The 13,457-nt window shown below is 41.1% G+C and overlaps 1 protein-coding gene across 1 annotated transcript in view; it reads left to right on the forward strand.

Annotated features, from left to right (window-relative positions):
- The first annotated feature begins 2,805 nt into the window (after positions 1–2,805).
- fbxw4 (F-box and WD repeat domain containing 4) overlaps positions 2,806–13,457 on the forward strand; it is a 44,434-nt gene continuing 33,782 nt past the window's right edge. Inside the window, exons 1-5 of the mRNA XM_085295929.1 lie at positions 2,806–3,148; positions 6,008–6,103; positions 6,339–6,524; positions 7,085–7,217; positions 8,852–8,937. Of these exons, the coding sequence (XP_085152055.1) occupies positions 2,964–3,148; positions 6,008–6,103; positions 6,339–6,524; positions 7,085–7,217; positions 8,852–8,937 (686 nt within the window). The 5' untranslated portion in view covers positions 2,806–2,963. The remainder of the gene's footprint in view (positions 3,149–6,007; positions 6,104–6,338; positions 6,525–7,084; positions 7,218–8,851; positions 8,938–13,457) is intronic.

Genomic DNA, 13,457 nt, shown 5'->3' on the forward strand with positions numbered 1-13,457 from the left:
CATAAATATATTTAAACAGGCCTCTGTCTGAACTGTGAACCAATACAGAATCAGGAAAATGGATTTGAAAAATAAAAAACAGATACGTTGAAAAAGTTCTCAGGACTCTGTTAGTGACACCCTGGAGACTTCCTAAACATGTCAGCCTATTTTCAACAAGGATACGCTGTCGGTCCCAAAGGCCACTCTCAGTTTCCTGAGATTTCTCTCTATTTGCTGAGTAAACTGTTTTACAATATTACAACGTGTAATGGTCCAAATTTAAAAATGAGTTCATTTGAAAAATGCATCTGTGAGATGTTGATTTCCTGTAATTAGGTGACTACAGACAACTCAAGAAGTCTGATTAGTTTCATACTGTAATGTATATGTATTATGCAATGAGCACAAACGCAATAAGGTGGATTTCCTTCAGAAATGGCAGGTTTTAAATGGCTTTAAATTGCTAAAAGTTAGTTAGACCAGTGTGGATAACTGAAACGCACTCAGCTGATCACAGTAACGCTCTAGCTCAGCAGTTTTATTGCTTATGTACAGGCTTTACACAGGACCTGTTGACTTTTCCAACTGGAGCTGTAAACCTTTGTTTGTCTGTGCATTTCTAACACAGATTGTCAGTATAATCTGAACAATTACCAGCTAAATGTGTTTGCCAGCTTTGGCAAAGCTCCCTCGCTCTTTTCCGCCCTTTTGCTATCAAAGATCAAAAGAAAAGGACTCCCCCTCACCCTTCAAACACCCCCACTGCAAACCCCATACATCCTTTCCACTCCATGTATCCCTCCTCCCAACCTCTTCTCTTTTTTAGCCATGATAGTTCAGCTGGAAAGCCAGCCGTAAATGATCTTTTGGCAGCGTAGTGTTTGGTTCATCCTTTAGAGTGCAAAGCTTTGAACACACATTTTTATGATGCATGTTTTAATTACAAACAGTTCAGCTGATCAAAGAGCAACTTGTAAAATAATGTGAATGAGCACAAACTGATGCTACTGATGCTAAACAGCTAAGGTCAATGAAGCTTTGGTAGTCATGTGACCATAACACAGCCTTGACAGTTTTAGTGGCGAAACTGTCCCAGGGTCTGCAGGCCAGGAGAGAACAGCAGTAAAGACGTTCAAACCAAACCTTGTGTTGCTCTGAAGTTATGTATCATATACTTTAGAAGTATCGGCCTCTAATTTATGGACCTGAATTCACCTGCGTGAGAAACTGAACATAGTGAAATAAAAAAGTAACTACAAAGTTTCTAAAGCTTCCATCCAAAACTCTCCCACAGAGGAGTGTTTTAATGTAACTGCAGAGGAACAGTGAAGATGACTGAAGCTCACACATGTCTGCTGTTATGATAAAAAACGAGTTCTCAAAACGCATTTACACAAGCATCATTCACCCCATTCTTAAGGTGTTGTATTTTAAACATTAAACTTTTTACCATGTAACACCCGTACAGCAGCGAGCGCATCAGTGGGTAACGTGGAGTTTACTTCCACTGATACATGTGAACCAGAGGACTTGCAGACAGAATAACTGACCTCCTGCCAGGATGTATAGTTGTATAGTTTGACAACTGTAGCTTTATGGAAATGGAATTTTTTTGCAAATTGTAAATTTATTGAAATTGTAAATTTGTAAATATTTGTTAGAAGATAAAGATGATTTGTTTGAAATAAATTAACTGTTGGTTTTAGCAAGAAATTTTCTGGACAAAAGCTGATCCTGAAAAGGAAAAGTAACACATTTGCTTGTTTTTAATTTAGGTTTTTAGCAAAAACAAGTAGGCAGAAACAAGAACACGTAGTTAGAAGTTACAAAAACTCAAAGTAAACTTATTCAGCTTGTAGTTGGATTATCAGCTGTGTAAGTATTTAGACAGTGGCACAATGCGCACATTCACAGATCAAATCCGTTCAGTTTAATGGGGAACAGCTGTCTGTCAATAAGCCACACACAGACTTGAAGTATCTTGTTAATATTATTCATAATATTAATATTAATATTTTTTCTTAAGCGATGTGGGATATGATCCAACTCTGAGCACAGTTTCAGTGCTGGAGCCTGCACCACTATTCTCCAATACACAAACTGAAATCAGCTGACTGTGGAACCAATAAGCAAACAGACTAAAAATTCCAAGAAATTGAACCACTGGGTACCAGTTCTCGATTCCCGTCCCCAATTAGCTATTCTTAATTTGGTTATTAGTGTGTATCGTTTTCTCCTAGCTCTGTGATTGACACAGAGTTAACTGGGGGAAATATTCCATTGATGCAGTGAAAAGTATGAAAGGCTGGGCAAAAACGTGGCTTACTTGCGAGCTGGAGTGAGTTACTCGTAGGAGGAGGTTACCGAGAGAGTGTTTGAGCAGGAAATGTATCCAGCAGGTTCATTTACTGAGTCCAACAGAGAACAGAGTCGAGGAGGGCGGGCTGGTAGGTGACTCAGACAAGGACAAACCAAGGTTAATGCAGAGGAGCTAAAGGAGCAGGGGTCTCAAACTTAAATATTTTTTATAAAAATATACATATTTCCGAAAATGTAATTTTGTTTTTTACTTCAAATATTGTAGAACAACACTCGAATGTAATTTTCTTTTAACTGAAGCCCTTCATTGAACTCCCAAATAAACGCTGTCTGTGCACACACGCATGCGCTGTTTTGCTGCTTTTTAACCTCTTTTTTTCTCTTTCAAGAACAACGTGATGTCATTAGAAATCTGACTTTTGCAGTGGAGGCCAACAACGTGTCGAGCCTAAAACGGGAAAGCAACACGTGACGTCATGACGTACAGACACGTTGCGTGTCGTCATCAGGCGGTGGTTCACTGCAAGAATGGCTTCCTGTCTCATCTCTGCCCCTGCTCTGTGAGCGATGAAACTTTACCGCTGTGCGTAATACACAAAGTAAACACGCAGAACCGGACATAGAGGCTTCGAGAGCGGCGCAGCGGTGCCCGAGGGCTCGCCATGCTGCTGTCTCAGCTGCCAGAGGATCTACTCTATTACATCTTATCTTATTTGGACTACAGATCTCTCAGTCGCCTCTCTCAAGTTTGTAGAAGCTTTTACCGCTTTGTAAACCGGGACGCTGTTTGGAAGAAGATTGCTAAAGCTCTTTTAAACACGGGCATTACTCGGGAGGGGAAGGACATGTAAGAAAACAGTCGCACACTTCTGAGCAAGCTGCTGGGTGTTTCTAGCTTAGCGTTAGCCTAACATGCAGCGTCCATTGGCCCGTGCTGCTGCCGCACCGTCTCACGCTGACAGCAGCTGACTCCACACCTGTGGCCGTGGCATGTTGTTGTGTGTAACCGTAAACGCTGTGGTCCCAGTGCATCATTTTACAGAAACCAGTGAACAGACTTCCTTTTACTTTAAATAAAAGTGATGCACTTTAAATCACTTTCAGCACTTTTGATTGAATGACAGCGATAAACGCGACTAAGTAGCTTTTCATAAAATGCGATGTGAAATTCAGGCTGCAGCATCACCTGCTTTGGCTTAAACGTACACGTGTTGCTATGAGGGAGTAAGTGTTCCACATCTGTGACCACGAACACTGAGACAGCTGCCCTGATACTGCTTCTCAGTCAGCAGTGCAGTGTTTGAACCAAAGGTTCCACACCTGACCTCAGGTCCTGATCCTAGTATTTAGTTTAAGGTGCGAGCACTGTAAAGTCAGGAACCAGAGTAGGACTCGTGGTGTTGTCCTCATCTTGTCTGTCAGTTATTTTGTGTGTTTTTCACCCTTATCATGTTCAGCTTTTACATCGTTCCAGTCAGTTAGAAAACTGCAGTTTCAGACCTCTGATTGTCTGGCTTTTCAAAATAAAGTGCATCACTGAGAGTACGCCGAGCAGTAAAATGCATATACCAGCCATTTATGCAAATATCGAATTAGCCAATTATATGACAAGGTCAAGTATCATAACGGAGAAGAGAGTTAAACGTAAATGTTTGGTGACAGAGAGCTGCTCTGCGTTTTTCAAAAGATGCTAGCTTTTATAGAGAACGACCCAAAGAAGTCTGTCAGTGTGGACCCATTGATGCACACTGGGTCCTGGGTTCACCGGGCAGTTCCTGGATCAGTCTGTTGATTGCTCCCTACACTTGCCTCACGCGGGAGCACAGAGCACATCTTGAGTTGCTGCAATGAAATTTGGACTGGCTTCATCGTTTTTTCACTTTGTTTTTGCAGGTCTATGTATTCAGCCCCGTATGATTTTCATTTCTAACTAACGATGCTGCATCCTTTCAGTCCTAACACACTGTCCAGCCCATATGCAGGATGATTTGAGTTCCCATTGAGATCTGACGTCTTCCTTTCATTGTTTTTGAACTTTAGATGCACTTTCTTTCCTCACCTGTATGTGAGCAAGCACAGTTCTTAAAGAGGACAGCCTGCATGAACAACTAAGATGAAAACCACTGTCGTCATAGTGATCTCCAATTGTTCAGGCTAACATTAACTAGACCTGACCGTGCTGAATTTTCTTTGCAGTAAAATATCACCAAAACCGTTTGCATAGAGACAGAGTCGCAGTAGGAAGCTGAAAGAAAAAATCATTTGTGTAAACTCAGGCTGCAGCTCTCTATTTGTAATCTATCAACGAATCAAAATACTTTAGTTTTATTCATGAGCAATAACAAATATTCAAAAGAGAAAAATCAGGTCTTTTAAAGTGAATGCTCACTGCTTTCAATTGTAGAAATGTCGGTGCTTTTAAATGTAACTGCATACTAGACGAAACCCTTTGACTGTAAGTGCCAGATTAAAACTACATTTTTAAACGAAAACATGAATCATCTCCAGTACAGTCAAAAAGTCTTCCCTCTGTATTCTTGGCAGGCTCTCTCGTTAATACGAGGCAGATGTTTGTGCTGCTGGAAGCAGAACCTTTATCATGGTGTGGACATTATTTAATAATAATAACAATTCAGGGTCCAAGCTGACACCCCTCAGCTCAGGGTTTAATGGCCCACGTACGTTTTTGTGTTTTTAATTATGAATTCATTTTTATTAATGCAATATTTTATATCACTTTTAATCTGAGAAATGTTACAAAAGAATTGAAATAATGTGGTCTGGTCCCCCCACGTCCCTTTAGACTCACCCACGTTTGCAGGTATCATGTCCTGCTGGCATCAGCCTTCATTAAGCTGGATGTAAACATGCATCAACAACAACAACAACAACAATCAGACCAAGTCAACAGTTTGTCTGCATAGTATAATGGAACATGTGCAGGCTGAGGGTGGAGCAGCTGCACCCGTCACAGCTTGTTGATCAGGTGCTTTGATGGACTCCTGCTAACGTCGTCCCAGTAAAGGTTTTGTGGTGGTTACAGGAACAGCGCTGGTGTTTCTTTCACGCTCGCTGAGCTCAGCGTGCCGGTAACGGCTCCGCCTCTTCACGCTGTGTCAGCAGACTCTGTGCCAGGGTCATCATCACTGCTGCTGTGGTGTCGTCAGTGGGCTGTCAGACTTTGTATTCATTCTGTTGCAGGTCTGTTTTTAGTGGCACATGTGGGTGAAACGCTGGTGTTGACATCGTTTAACACAGCGGCGCGCTACAGAGCGTTTATAATCGAATTCCTCGCTGAAGCCGTAGGGTCAGGTGACCCTCTCAACAAGCTGATTCAAATGTATTGTGGGGTTATATGTAAGTTCAGTAAACAGCTCCTAAGATTATTGATGCAGTATTATTGTAGCGTCTTTATTTTAATATTAAGAGCCTTTAGGTGACTGTTGCTGTGATTTGGTGCTATATAAATAAAACTGAATTGTAACCATAGTCTTTGACAGATGTTTGAGAAGTTCTGAACAACAGTTTGCACGTCACAGTTTTTCTGTGACAAAACATTTTATTTCATAAAAATGTTCACGTGTCATCTGAAAATGTATAGATTGATGAAAGGGTCAGATGTGCATTGTTTTCATGGATAATGCCACCAGCATTCAAACCCACACAGATCAAAGTGTAGTCATCTCGGTTGCTGCTGTCCCTGCAGATATCCTCTCATACGCCTGAAGGACAGAGTGAAGATTGCTCAAAACTGGTACAGCGGGATCTGCAGAAGAAGAATTCCTCTGAGATGGAAAACTAAGTAAGTCCCCTGTTGCACCTTATTTCAGTTCACATCATGCACACATGTCCAGATGTACAACGAGAGTTTGGATTTCAGCGCCGTCAAAGATTAAACTTGTGATCGGTTTCACAGAAGAACTGTTCATCATATCTCTGCCTGATAAAGAGCCAGTTTACCTCATTATCTGCATACTTTAAAGACGTTCAGGTGTGACGTTGAAATCGCTCACATTTTATTTGTATCTCATTGTCAGACTGTTACCATGGTTACAGCTGGACGGGGACACTCTTTTTCTGTCTCAGGCTGCTGACATAAAGGTGTACCATATCCACAAAGACTCGGGGAGACTCCAGCGTAGTCCGTTTGAAGTCTACTCGGGCCACAAGGGTGACGTCTGTCGCTTCGTTCTCACAGATTCTCTCCTGATCAGCGGTGGAAGGTAGCTGAAGGAAAACTGTTGGTTGAGCTAATCTGAAGGAAACGTGAAGTTTGGAGGTCTGTAGAGATTGACACGTCTGCACACCTCAGCATCCGATACAGCCTTAATGCTTAGCCTTATTTTGGCGTATTTGATCCTGATTTCCTTACACGGGGTCTATATAAGCTTTAAACAGTGTCTCAGAAGGGTCCACATTCAAAACGCACTCTGCAACTCCTTTATGGGCAATAATCTAGACCCAAAAACACGAGTACATCCAGCTCGGATTCAAAAGGTTTTACAGTTGCTAAATTTGAATACATGTGAAATGTGATGTGACGAGTGAGCAAAGAGAGCTTGAGACCGTGGCTCAGACTTACTGTCACGCTTCCATACATCTGGCTGGTTGAACGAAGCGCTGGTTTACACTGATGTAAAGACATTTACTGTGCTCCTGTCAGCATAAGAGAGGTCAAGACTTGTGATTTGTGGGTTCCAGCCGATCAAACAACTTCAGAGCTTCTGTACTTTGGACGGCTGAAATGTAAAGAAAGTCTAATGCTCTTCTTTATCGGTGTCAGTGACGGGAAGATCGTCGTCCACAGCAGGAGAAGTGATGTGCCAGTGGAGTTCTCAGGTCATAACCAGGAGGTGAACTGTGTGGATGCTAAAGACGGACTCATCATCAGCGGCTCCAGAGACCGGACAGCCCGGGTCAGAACGACTCTACGCTTCGGGTTCATTATGTGATGCACAGTAGCAGAGTGTTTACAGTCCTACTTCTAAGATGCTGTGTAAAATGTCATATCAATGATTTGCAAATCACTTTTGAACTGTGAGCCAATCACAAGTCAAACAGTCCCTTCACTATTCAGCCAAATCACCGGGGGTGGCACAGCAGCAGTCGTGGGTTCTGATCCAGTCTGAGGCCTTTCTGTGTACAGCTTGCATGTTCTCCCTGTGCCTGCATTGGCTTGCTAGGTTAACTAGTGCAGTGCAGATGTGAGATTGAATGGTTGTTATTTGTATTAGCCCTGCAGTAGACTGGCAGCATGTCCAGGATGTGCCTCACGTCTTCACAGCTCCTGAGCTGCATCAGAGGAATAGAAATGGACGATGGACAGACTGGCAGACGGCCTTAGGCCAGCTGAAAAGCACCGAGTCTGTTTTTATTTTTAAGCATCAAGTTGTGATGCTTTCCTGACGTTATATAGCTTAGATAAATACCTGCTTCTTTGCAGTTTCTTAAACGGCGGAGCTCTTTGCACAACTTCCTGAAACTCAGGAACCTGCCCAATCATACACCGAGCTGGTTACAGTTAGCTCCATACATATTTGGACACTGACACAAGTCTTTTATCTGTTTACTGAAACATATTTGGTTATATATAGTTGTATAATGGACAGCAGCTGCAGTAAAGACCTGGCAGAGCATTAAACAGGAGCAAACCAGCACCTGGTGACTTCACGCTGTCAGTCCAGCAAAGGGATTTATACCGAGTATTAGAGACGAACATTTCATCTTCACGTATTTAATTTGTCCAATTATTTATGAGCTGCTGACATGAAGGGACGGTGTTAAACATGCTTTAGTTCATCACATTTTTATGTAATCTTTTTGTTCAACCCACTGAGTCAAAGCTGAAACTCTGCACTTCAGCTACATCTGAGGTTTTATTTAAAATTCATTGTGATGATGTACAGGACGAAATGAGGAAAAAGTTGTCCAAATATTTAAGGACATAACTGTAGTTTTTACACGTAACAGTGAAATCACTGGCAAGCATGTTCAAACACAGTGGATACAGCTGGATGGAAATCTGCAAAAAAGCTTTTTAATATAGTTGAATTCAACAGGAAAGCTTTCATATGCTGTATATTCAAAATGAAATACTTGTAATCTTTGTTTTAATCTGGATGATTGTGGTGCACAGCTCATGAAATTGTGGATGTAGTAGAATAATCATTGATAAGCATTACAGAAGAACTTCACCAGATTTATGTCCCATTATAAAGTAACACGCTCCCTGTTTGCGTACCGAACACATGAAGGTAGACAAAAGTTAATTCTCTGACTTTTCTGATATCCGTCCTGTCCTTGCTGTGTCCCCGCCCCCACTGCTCACATGAAACACAGAGCATCCTGACCTGTACACAGAGGCTGTCCGCTCCATGTTTATAAGACTGAAGTTAACGAAACATTTACTCATATTTTAACTAAACAAATGCTACATTTCACTCTATATCTAAATCATCATGTGTTCAGTTATTGGTATTACAATAATAATGTCATGTAATTTAATTTGTCATGTAATACATAGATGATCTAATAAGGTTTTTTTCTTTAGATTTGGAGTTTGACTTCCACCGCTCCCAGAGATACAATTCCCATGTGTGACAGAGTGTGGTCCGTGGCTATTAATCCCACACTGAGGTAAGAGTCACCCACTCACTTGTGTTTTCTCTTATCGTTATTTAAAGCACTTTTTCATAGTAGCTGCTGGACGTGCTGGCACCTCACCAGGACCTGGGGGCTGTTGCAGCTCTAAGAACCCAGTTTTTCAGCCCTTGTTAAAGAGGAGCAGCTTTCCTGCATCGTTTATGCATAAAAGTGACGTTAATAAGTTGAATGTGTGAATGCAGCATTGGCAACTAACTTTAACTCTTTGTTGCCATTGTTCAGTCATAATTTTTACAAGAGCACATAACTGGTACACTGACCCACAGTGGTGCTAAAAGAAAGACATGAAAGAAAGAAACTAATGATAAGTAAACAGTGAGGAACCATGAGTCATGCAGGTGTCAGTGCCATGTTATACCTACATGTGGCGCAGGAACATCATCACGGTTCAGTGGTTTTAGTTTCATTCCAGCCGTGTGCAGTGGCTCAGTAGCACGGTGCTACACAGCGAATAACAGGAATCACCAGACTAAAAACCTTTGACTGCAGCTCATCTTAATTTTGTTGTAGGAAATCTGGGCGATACAAAAAGGATTCCACGAAAAAAGGTTAAATGTGTTAAATAAAAGCTAATAAAGTAAAATAAATACCAATAAAAAAGGATAAGTGTGAACAAATATGGATGTTAACAGCAGCATTAACACTGGCTTGTTTCTTCTTTTGTTACATTCAATGCAAACTAATTTCTGTCATGCCTACATTTGCATCATTTTTAGGTATATTTCATTTAAACCTAGTTTGTAATAAAGCAGCTGGCAGATTTCTGCTGATTTTCAGACGTTGGCTGGTCACAGACTGTGCGTGAAACAGCAGAAGCAGATTCTTTGTGGCGGCGCTTTAGAAGTGCCTTTGATTTCTCAACCATGTTTTGGCTCAGAAACCTAATAACACAGACTTACACACACTCACAGCTCTGCTGACTGCACAGACAGATGCAGACGTTTGTAACAGTATCCACTTCATCACCTGCTGGTCTGAGAGGCAGGTGATTGTCCGTCCACAGAGACGCTTCATCTGCCGGACATGGTTTATAAGGCGTGCCACTTGTTCTTTGTCCTCAAAGTTTTAAGTTTCCTCAATTTTTTTAAAGACACGCTGTAAACCACGTCAGGAAATGCCCAGAATTTGTCATGTCTGTGGTCGGTGCAGAAATGCACTTTTGTGCCCCTTAAACTGAATTATCTGTTTTTCATAGATTCAGCTAAAGAAACCAAATGTTGTTTTGCTATTAACATCTGTGTACAAACACAGTTTAAAATAGGTTCTTTAGTTGTAGACACAGCACTGGTTCATATATGGAATAATTCAATTACAGCTTACAGAAGGAAAAAATGTCCTCTGACCGTTTTTCTCTGGAAATGCTCCGATGCAAGAACCGAACTGAGAATGTGTGAAAAAGCAGTGAAAGGAAAAGTGAGACGGACCTTCAGAGTAGACTATTTCTCAAGAACATTTCCCATTTATTTGACTGTAGCTGAGGCCATAGTTAATAAAAGACTATGAAAATGATCACTGAAACCATGAACTCATCAGGAAAGTGTCTCCCAGGGTGGGCAGCATGATGGTGTACTGGTCAGCTTTGTCGTGTAGTCTCCATTATCTCCCAGTACCTATTCATGCAGGTTTTCAAGCTTCCTTCCATAGTAAAGTAAGTAATTGATGAGGTGCTTAAAGTGTATAGAATAATAATGTATCAATAAATGTGGCTTGTAGTCCAAAAAACTGTCTACAGCTGTCAGAACTGTGGACATGGCTTCTACATTCAACACAGACGCTCTCACACTCCCGACACCAACGTCGTCATCGGTTTTGAATACATTTATTCTTTTAAAGTAAATGTATGTGTGCTGTATGCATTTTGTTGTCGACACCAACCAAAATACTGTTTTTGGTAATTAACATTTGAAATGATGAAGGCACTTGAAAAGTAACACAAAATGATCCGCCTTCCCAGAAAAACACACAAACTTTTCAGAAGTACTTTTTTCCTCCCAGGCTTCTAGACTTCTGATTGGCCAACATTTCTACATGGCTAGGATTTGGCATGTTCTTAGGCAACATACTGAATGCCAAACTGGATCCTAATCTTATTGCTTGCTTTGAAATCAGTGACGCCATATCGTGTGTGATGGAAAGATTCACTTCTCTATGCAAATATAGCTGTCACTGGATTACTTCATGTCCTGAAGCGGGTGATCTCCACATCCATGTAGATGCTAAAAATGACAGCCTCAACATGGCATTTAATCTGTTATTAGACTCAATTGGTTTCTCTCAAAATGTAAAAGAACCCACCCACCACTTTAATCACACTCTAGATCTTGTTTTAACATATGGCATAGAAACTGAACATTTAACAGTGTTTCCTGAAAACCCTCTCCTGTCTGATCATTTCCTGATAACATTTACATTTACAATAATTGATTACACAGCAGTGGAGAGTAGACTTTATCACAGTAGATGTCTTTCTGAAAGCGCTGTAACTAAGTTTAAGAATATAATCCACCCACTGTTATCATCTTCAATGCCCTGTACCAACACAGAGCAGAGCAGCTATCTGAACGCTGCCCCAACAGAGGTCGATCATCTTGTTAATAATTTTCCTGCTTCGTCAGAAGTACTTGACTGCCTGGTATAACTCTCAAACGTGCACCTTAAAGCAGATAACTCGTAAGCTGGAGAGGAAATGATCTTTCACAAATTTAGAAGATCATCATTTAGCCTGTATATGTATTTTAATTTATTTATTTTCTACCATTTTTAAATCCAGAAATGGTTATGTAGCCAAATCTCAGTATATGTGCAGTTTCTGAAATGCTCGTCTGGGACCATCAACCATTCTGTGCTCAGAGTCACTCTCCCATTCTGATACGCACTGATAAACAACTTCTATTGTAGCTCTCTCTCTCACTGCTGTATGTGTGTATGGGGCTAGGCAGTGGCATTTCAGTTAGTTAGTAGGTGAATAGATGACCAGGTATTTCCTGCAGTAACTGGTCTCAACCAAAGTGATGCTGATTAATATGACATGTTTTGTTTTTGTTTACATTTTTATTAGCCCTGCACATAAAAATAGATATATAAAGAATCCATGTTACCTCTTTGTAATGATCAAAATTCTGATTAATGACTTTAAATGAATTACAGTCAACAGAACCTGAGCTGAACTTGAGCTGAAATAGCAGGTAAACACTGGTGTTAATGCAGTTCTTTCTGTTTAGGTGCACAGCTGTGATTAATGTGAATACACTTATTTCTACTAATGTTTCATTGAAGTCACTTCACACAGTCAGTTAAATGTATTTAAATTAATTTCAGCACAGCATAAGTTAATAAACTGAAAATGTTTCATTTTACAGTTTTGGATCAGAATTGTTTGTTATTGTAAAACATTTTTTAAATTTAAAGTAGTTTTAACATTTAACAAGCATTATGACCACTCCTGCATGACACGCTTTCACTCCTGCTCCAGCTCCAGTACAGGCATGGATCCTACAAAACATCTAAAGGTTGTCATCAGTATTTGGCACCAAGAACGGGTTATTTTGGTTGTATAAATTACCCCTAACCCTTCATAGATCAGACAGAGATACTTGTAAAATAATGAATTATTTGGATGATCTCTAAGTGCTCATTGGCCCTGACACTTACACATTTGTGTGCGTGTGCAGTCTTGCTATGTCTATATAAAGAAAAAAAGAGTAACTTTAAAATTCCCACCAAGAAGCAGAGAGCCAGAAATGTCTTTACACTAAATCTTTACGGCCATGTGGTGGGGTTTGGCATGGAGGGTATGCCACACTGATCACTAATGTAGAGAAGAGGGGGTTGGCAGAACCTAATGAAGAAAGCAGCTACCCTGAAGAGAAGTGAGAACAGGCGGGTGGGGGGGTTTGAGTTGTTTTGTGTAGGATTCCTCAAGCACAACTACAAAGATGTTGCAGAGACCAAAAGCGCCTTTGAACGTTTCAAAAAGAGGAACATGATTGTTGGGTAAACCATCTCTTCAACACTTCTCACCACCACCAGGGAAGGAGGACCTTTGACCTCCAGTAAGTATAGGGTTAAGCCACAGCAGCCACCTAGCCATCCTGAACTGGCCCTCTCTAACTACTGCCCACCACTGCCACCCAACCTCAGACACTCCAATTTCACTCCCACTGCTCTGCCTTACTCAACTACAAGAAAAAGCTCGAAATTCAAGTCTTTCTCTTTGGTCTCTTCTGAGCCGTTCCTGTGGCTCAGGAGTCAAGAATTCAATTAGTTAAAAAAAGAGAAGAAAAGATCGAAGCTGCAACAATACAGCGATAAGGGGGCAGAATGTGCGTTCCCACACACTAAATACAGAGCGCTTTTTCTGGGGCCCACAGAGCCAGAGAACCTACACCGCAGGAGGCGAGAATAATCACAGCTCGTTCCAAACCCCCTCATTACAGACGCGCATGCACACACACACACATGCACGCACCTTGCATTCCTGACGCACACAGATA

The sequence above is a fragment of the Mchenga conophoros genome, linkage group LG13 (genome assembly GCF_057382185.1).
Source record: "Mchenga conophoros isolate Kocher_MC1m ecotype Shallow Benthic linkage group LG13, M_conophoros_male_GT1.1, whole genome shotgun sequence".
NCBI classification, from domain to species: Eukaryota; Metazoa; Chordata; class Actinopteri; order Cichliformes; family Cichlidae; genus Mchenga; species Mchenga conophoros.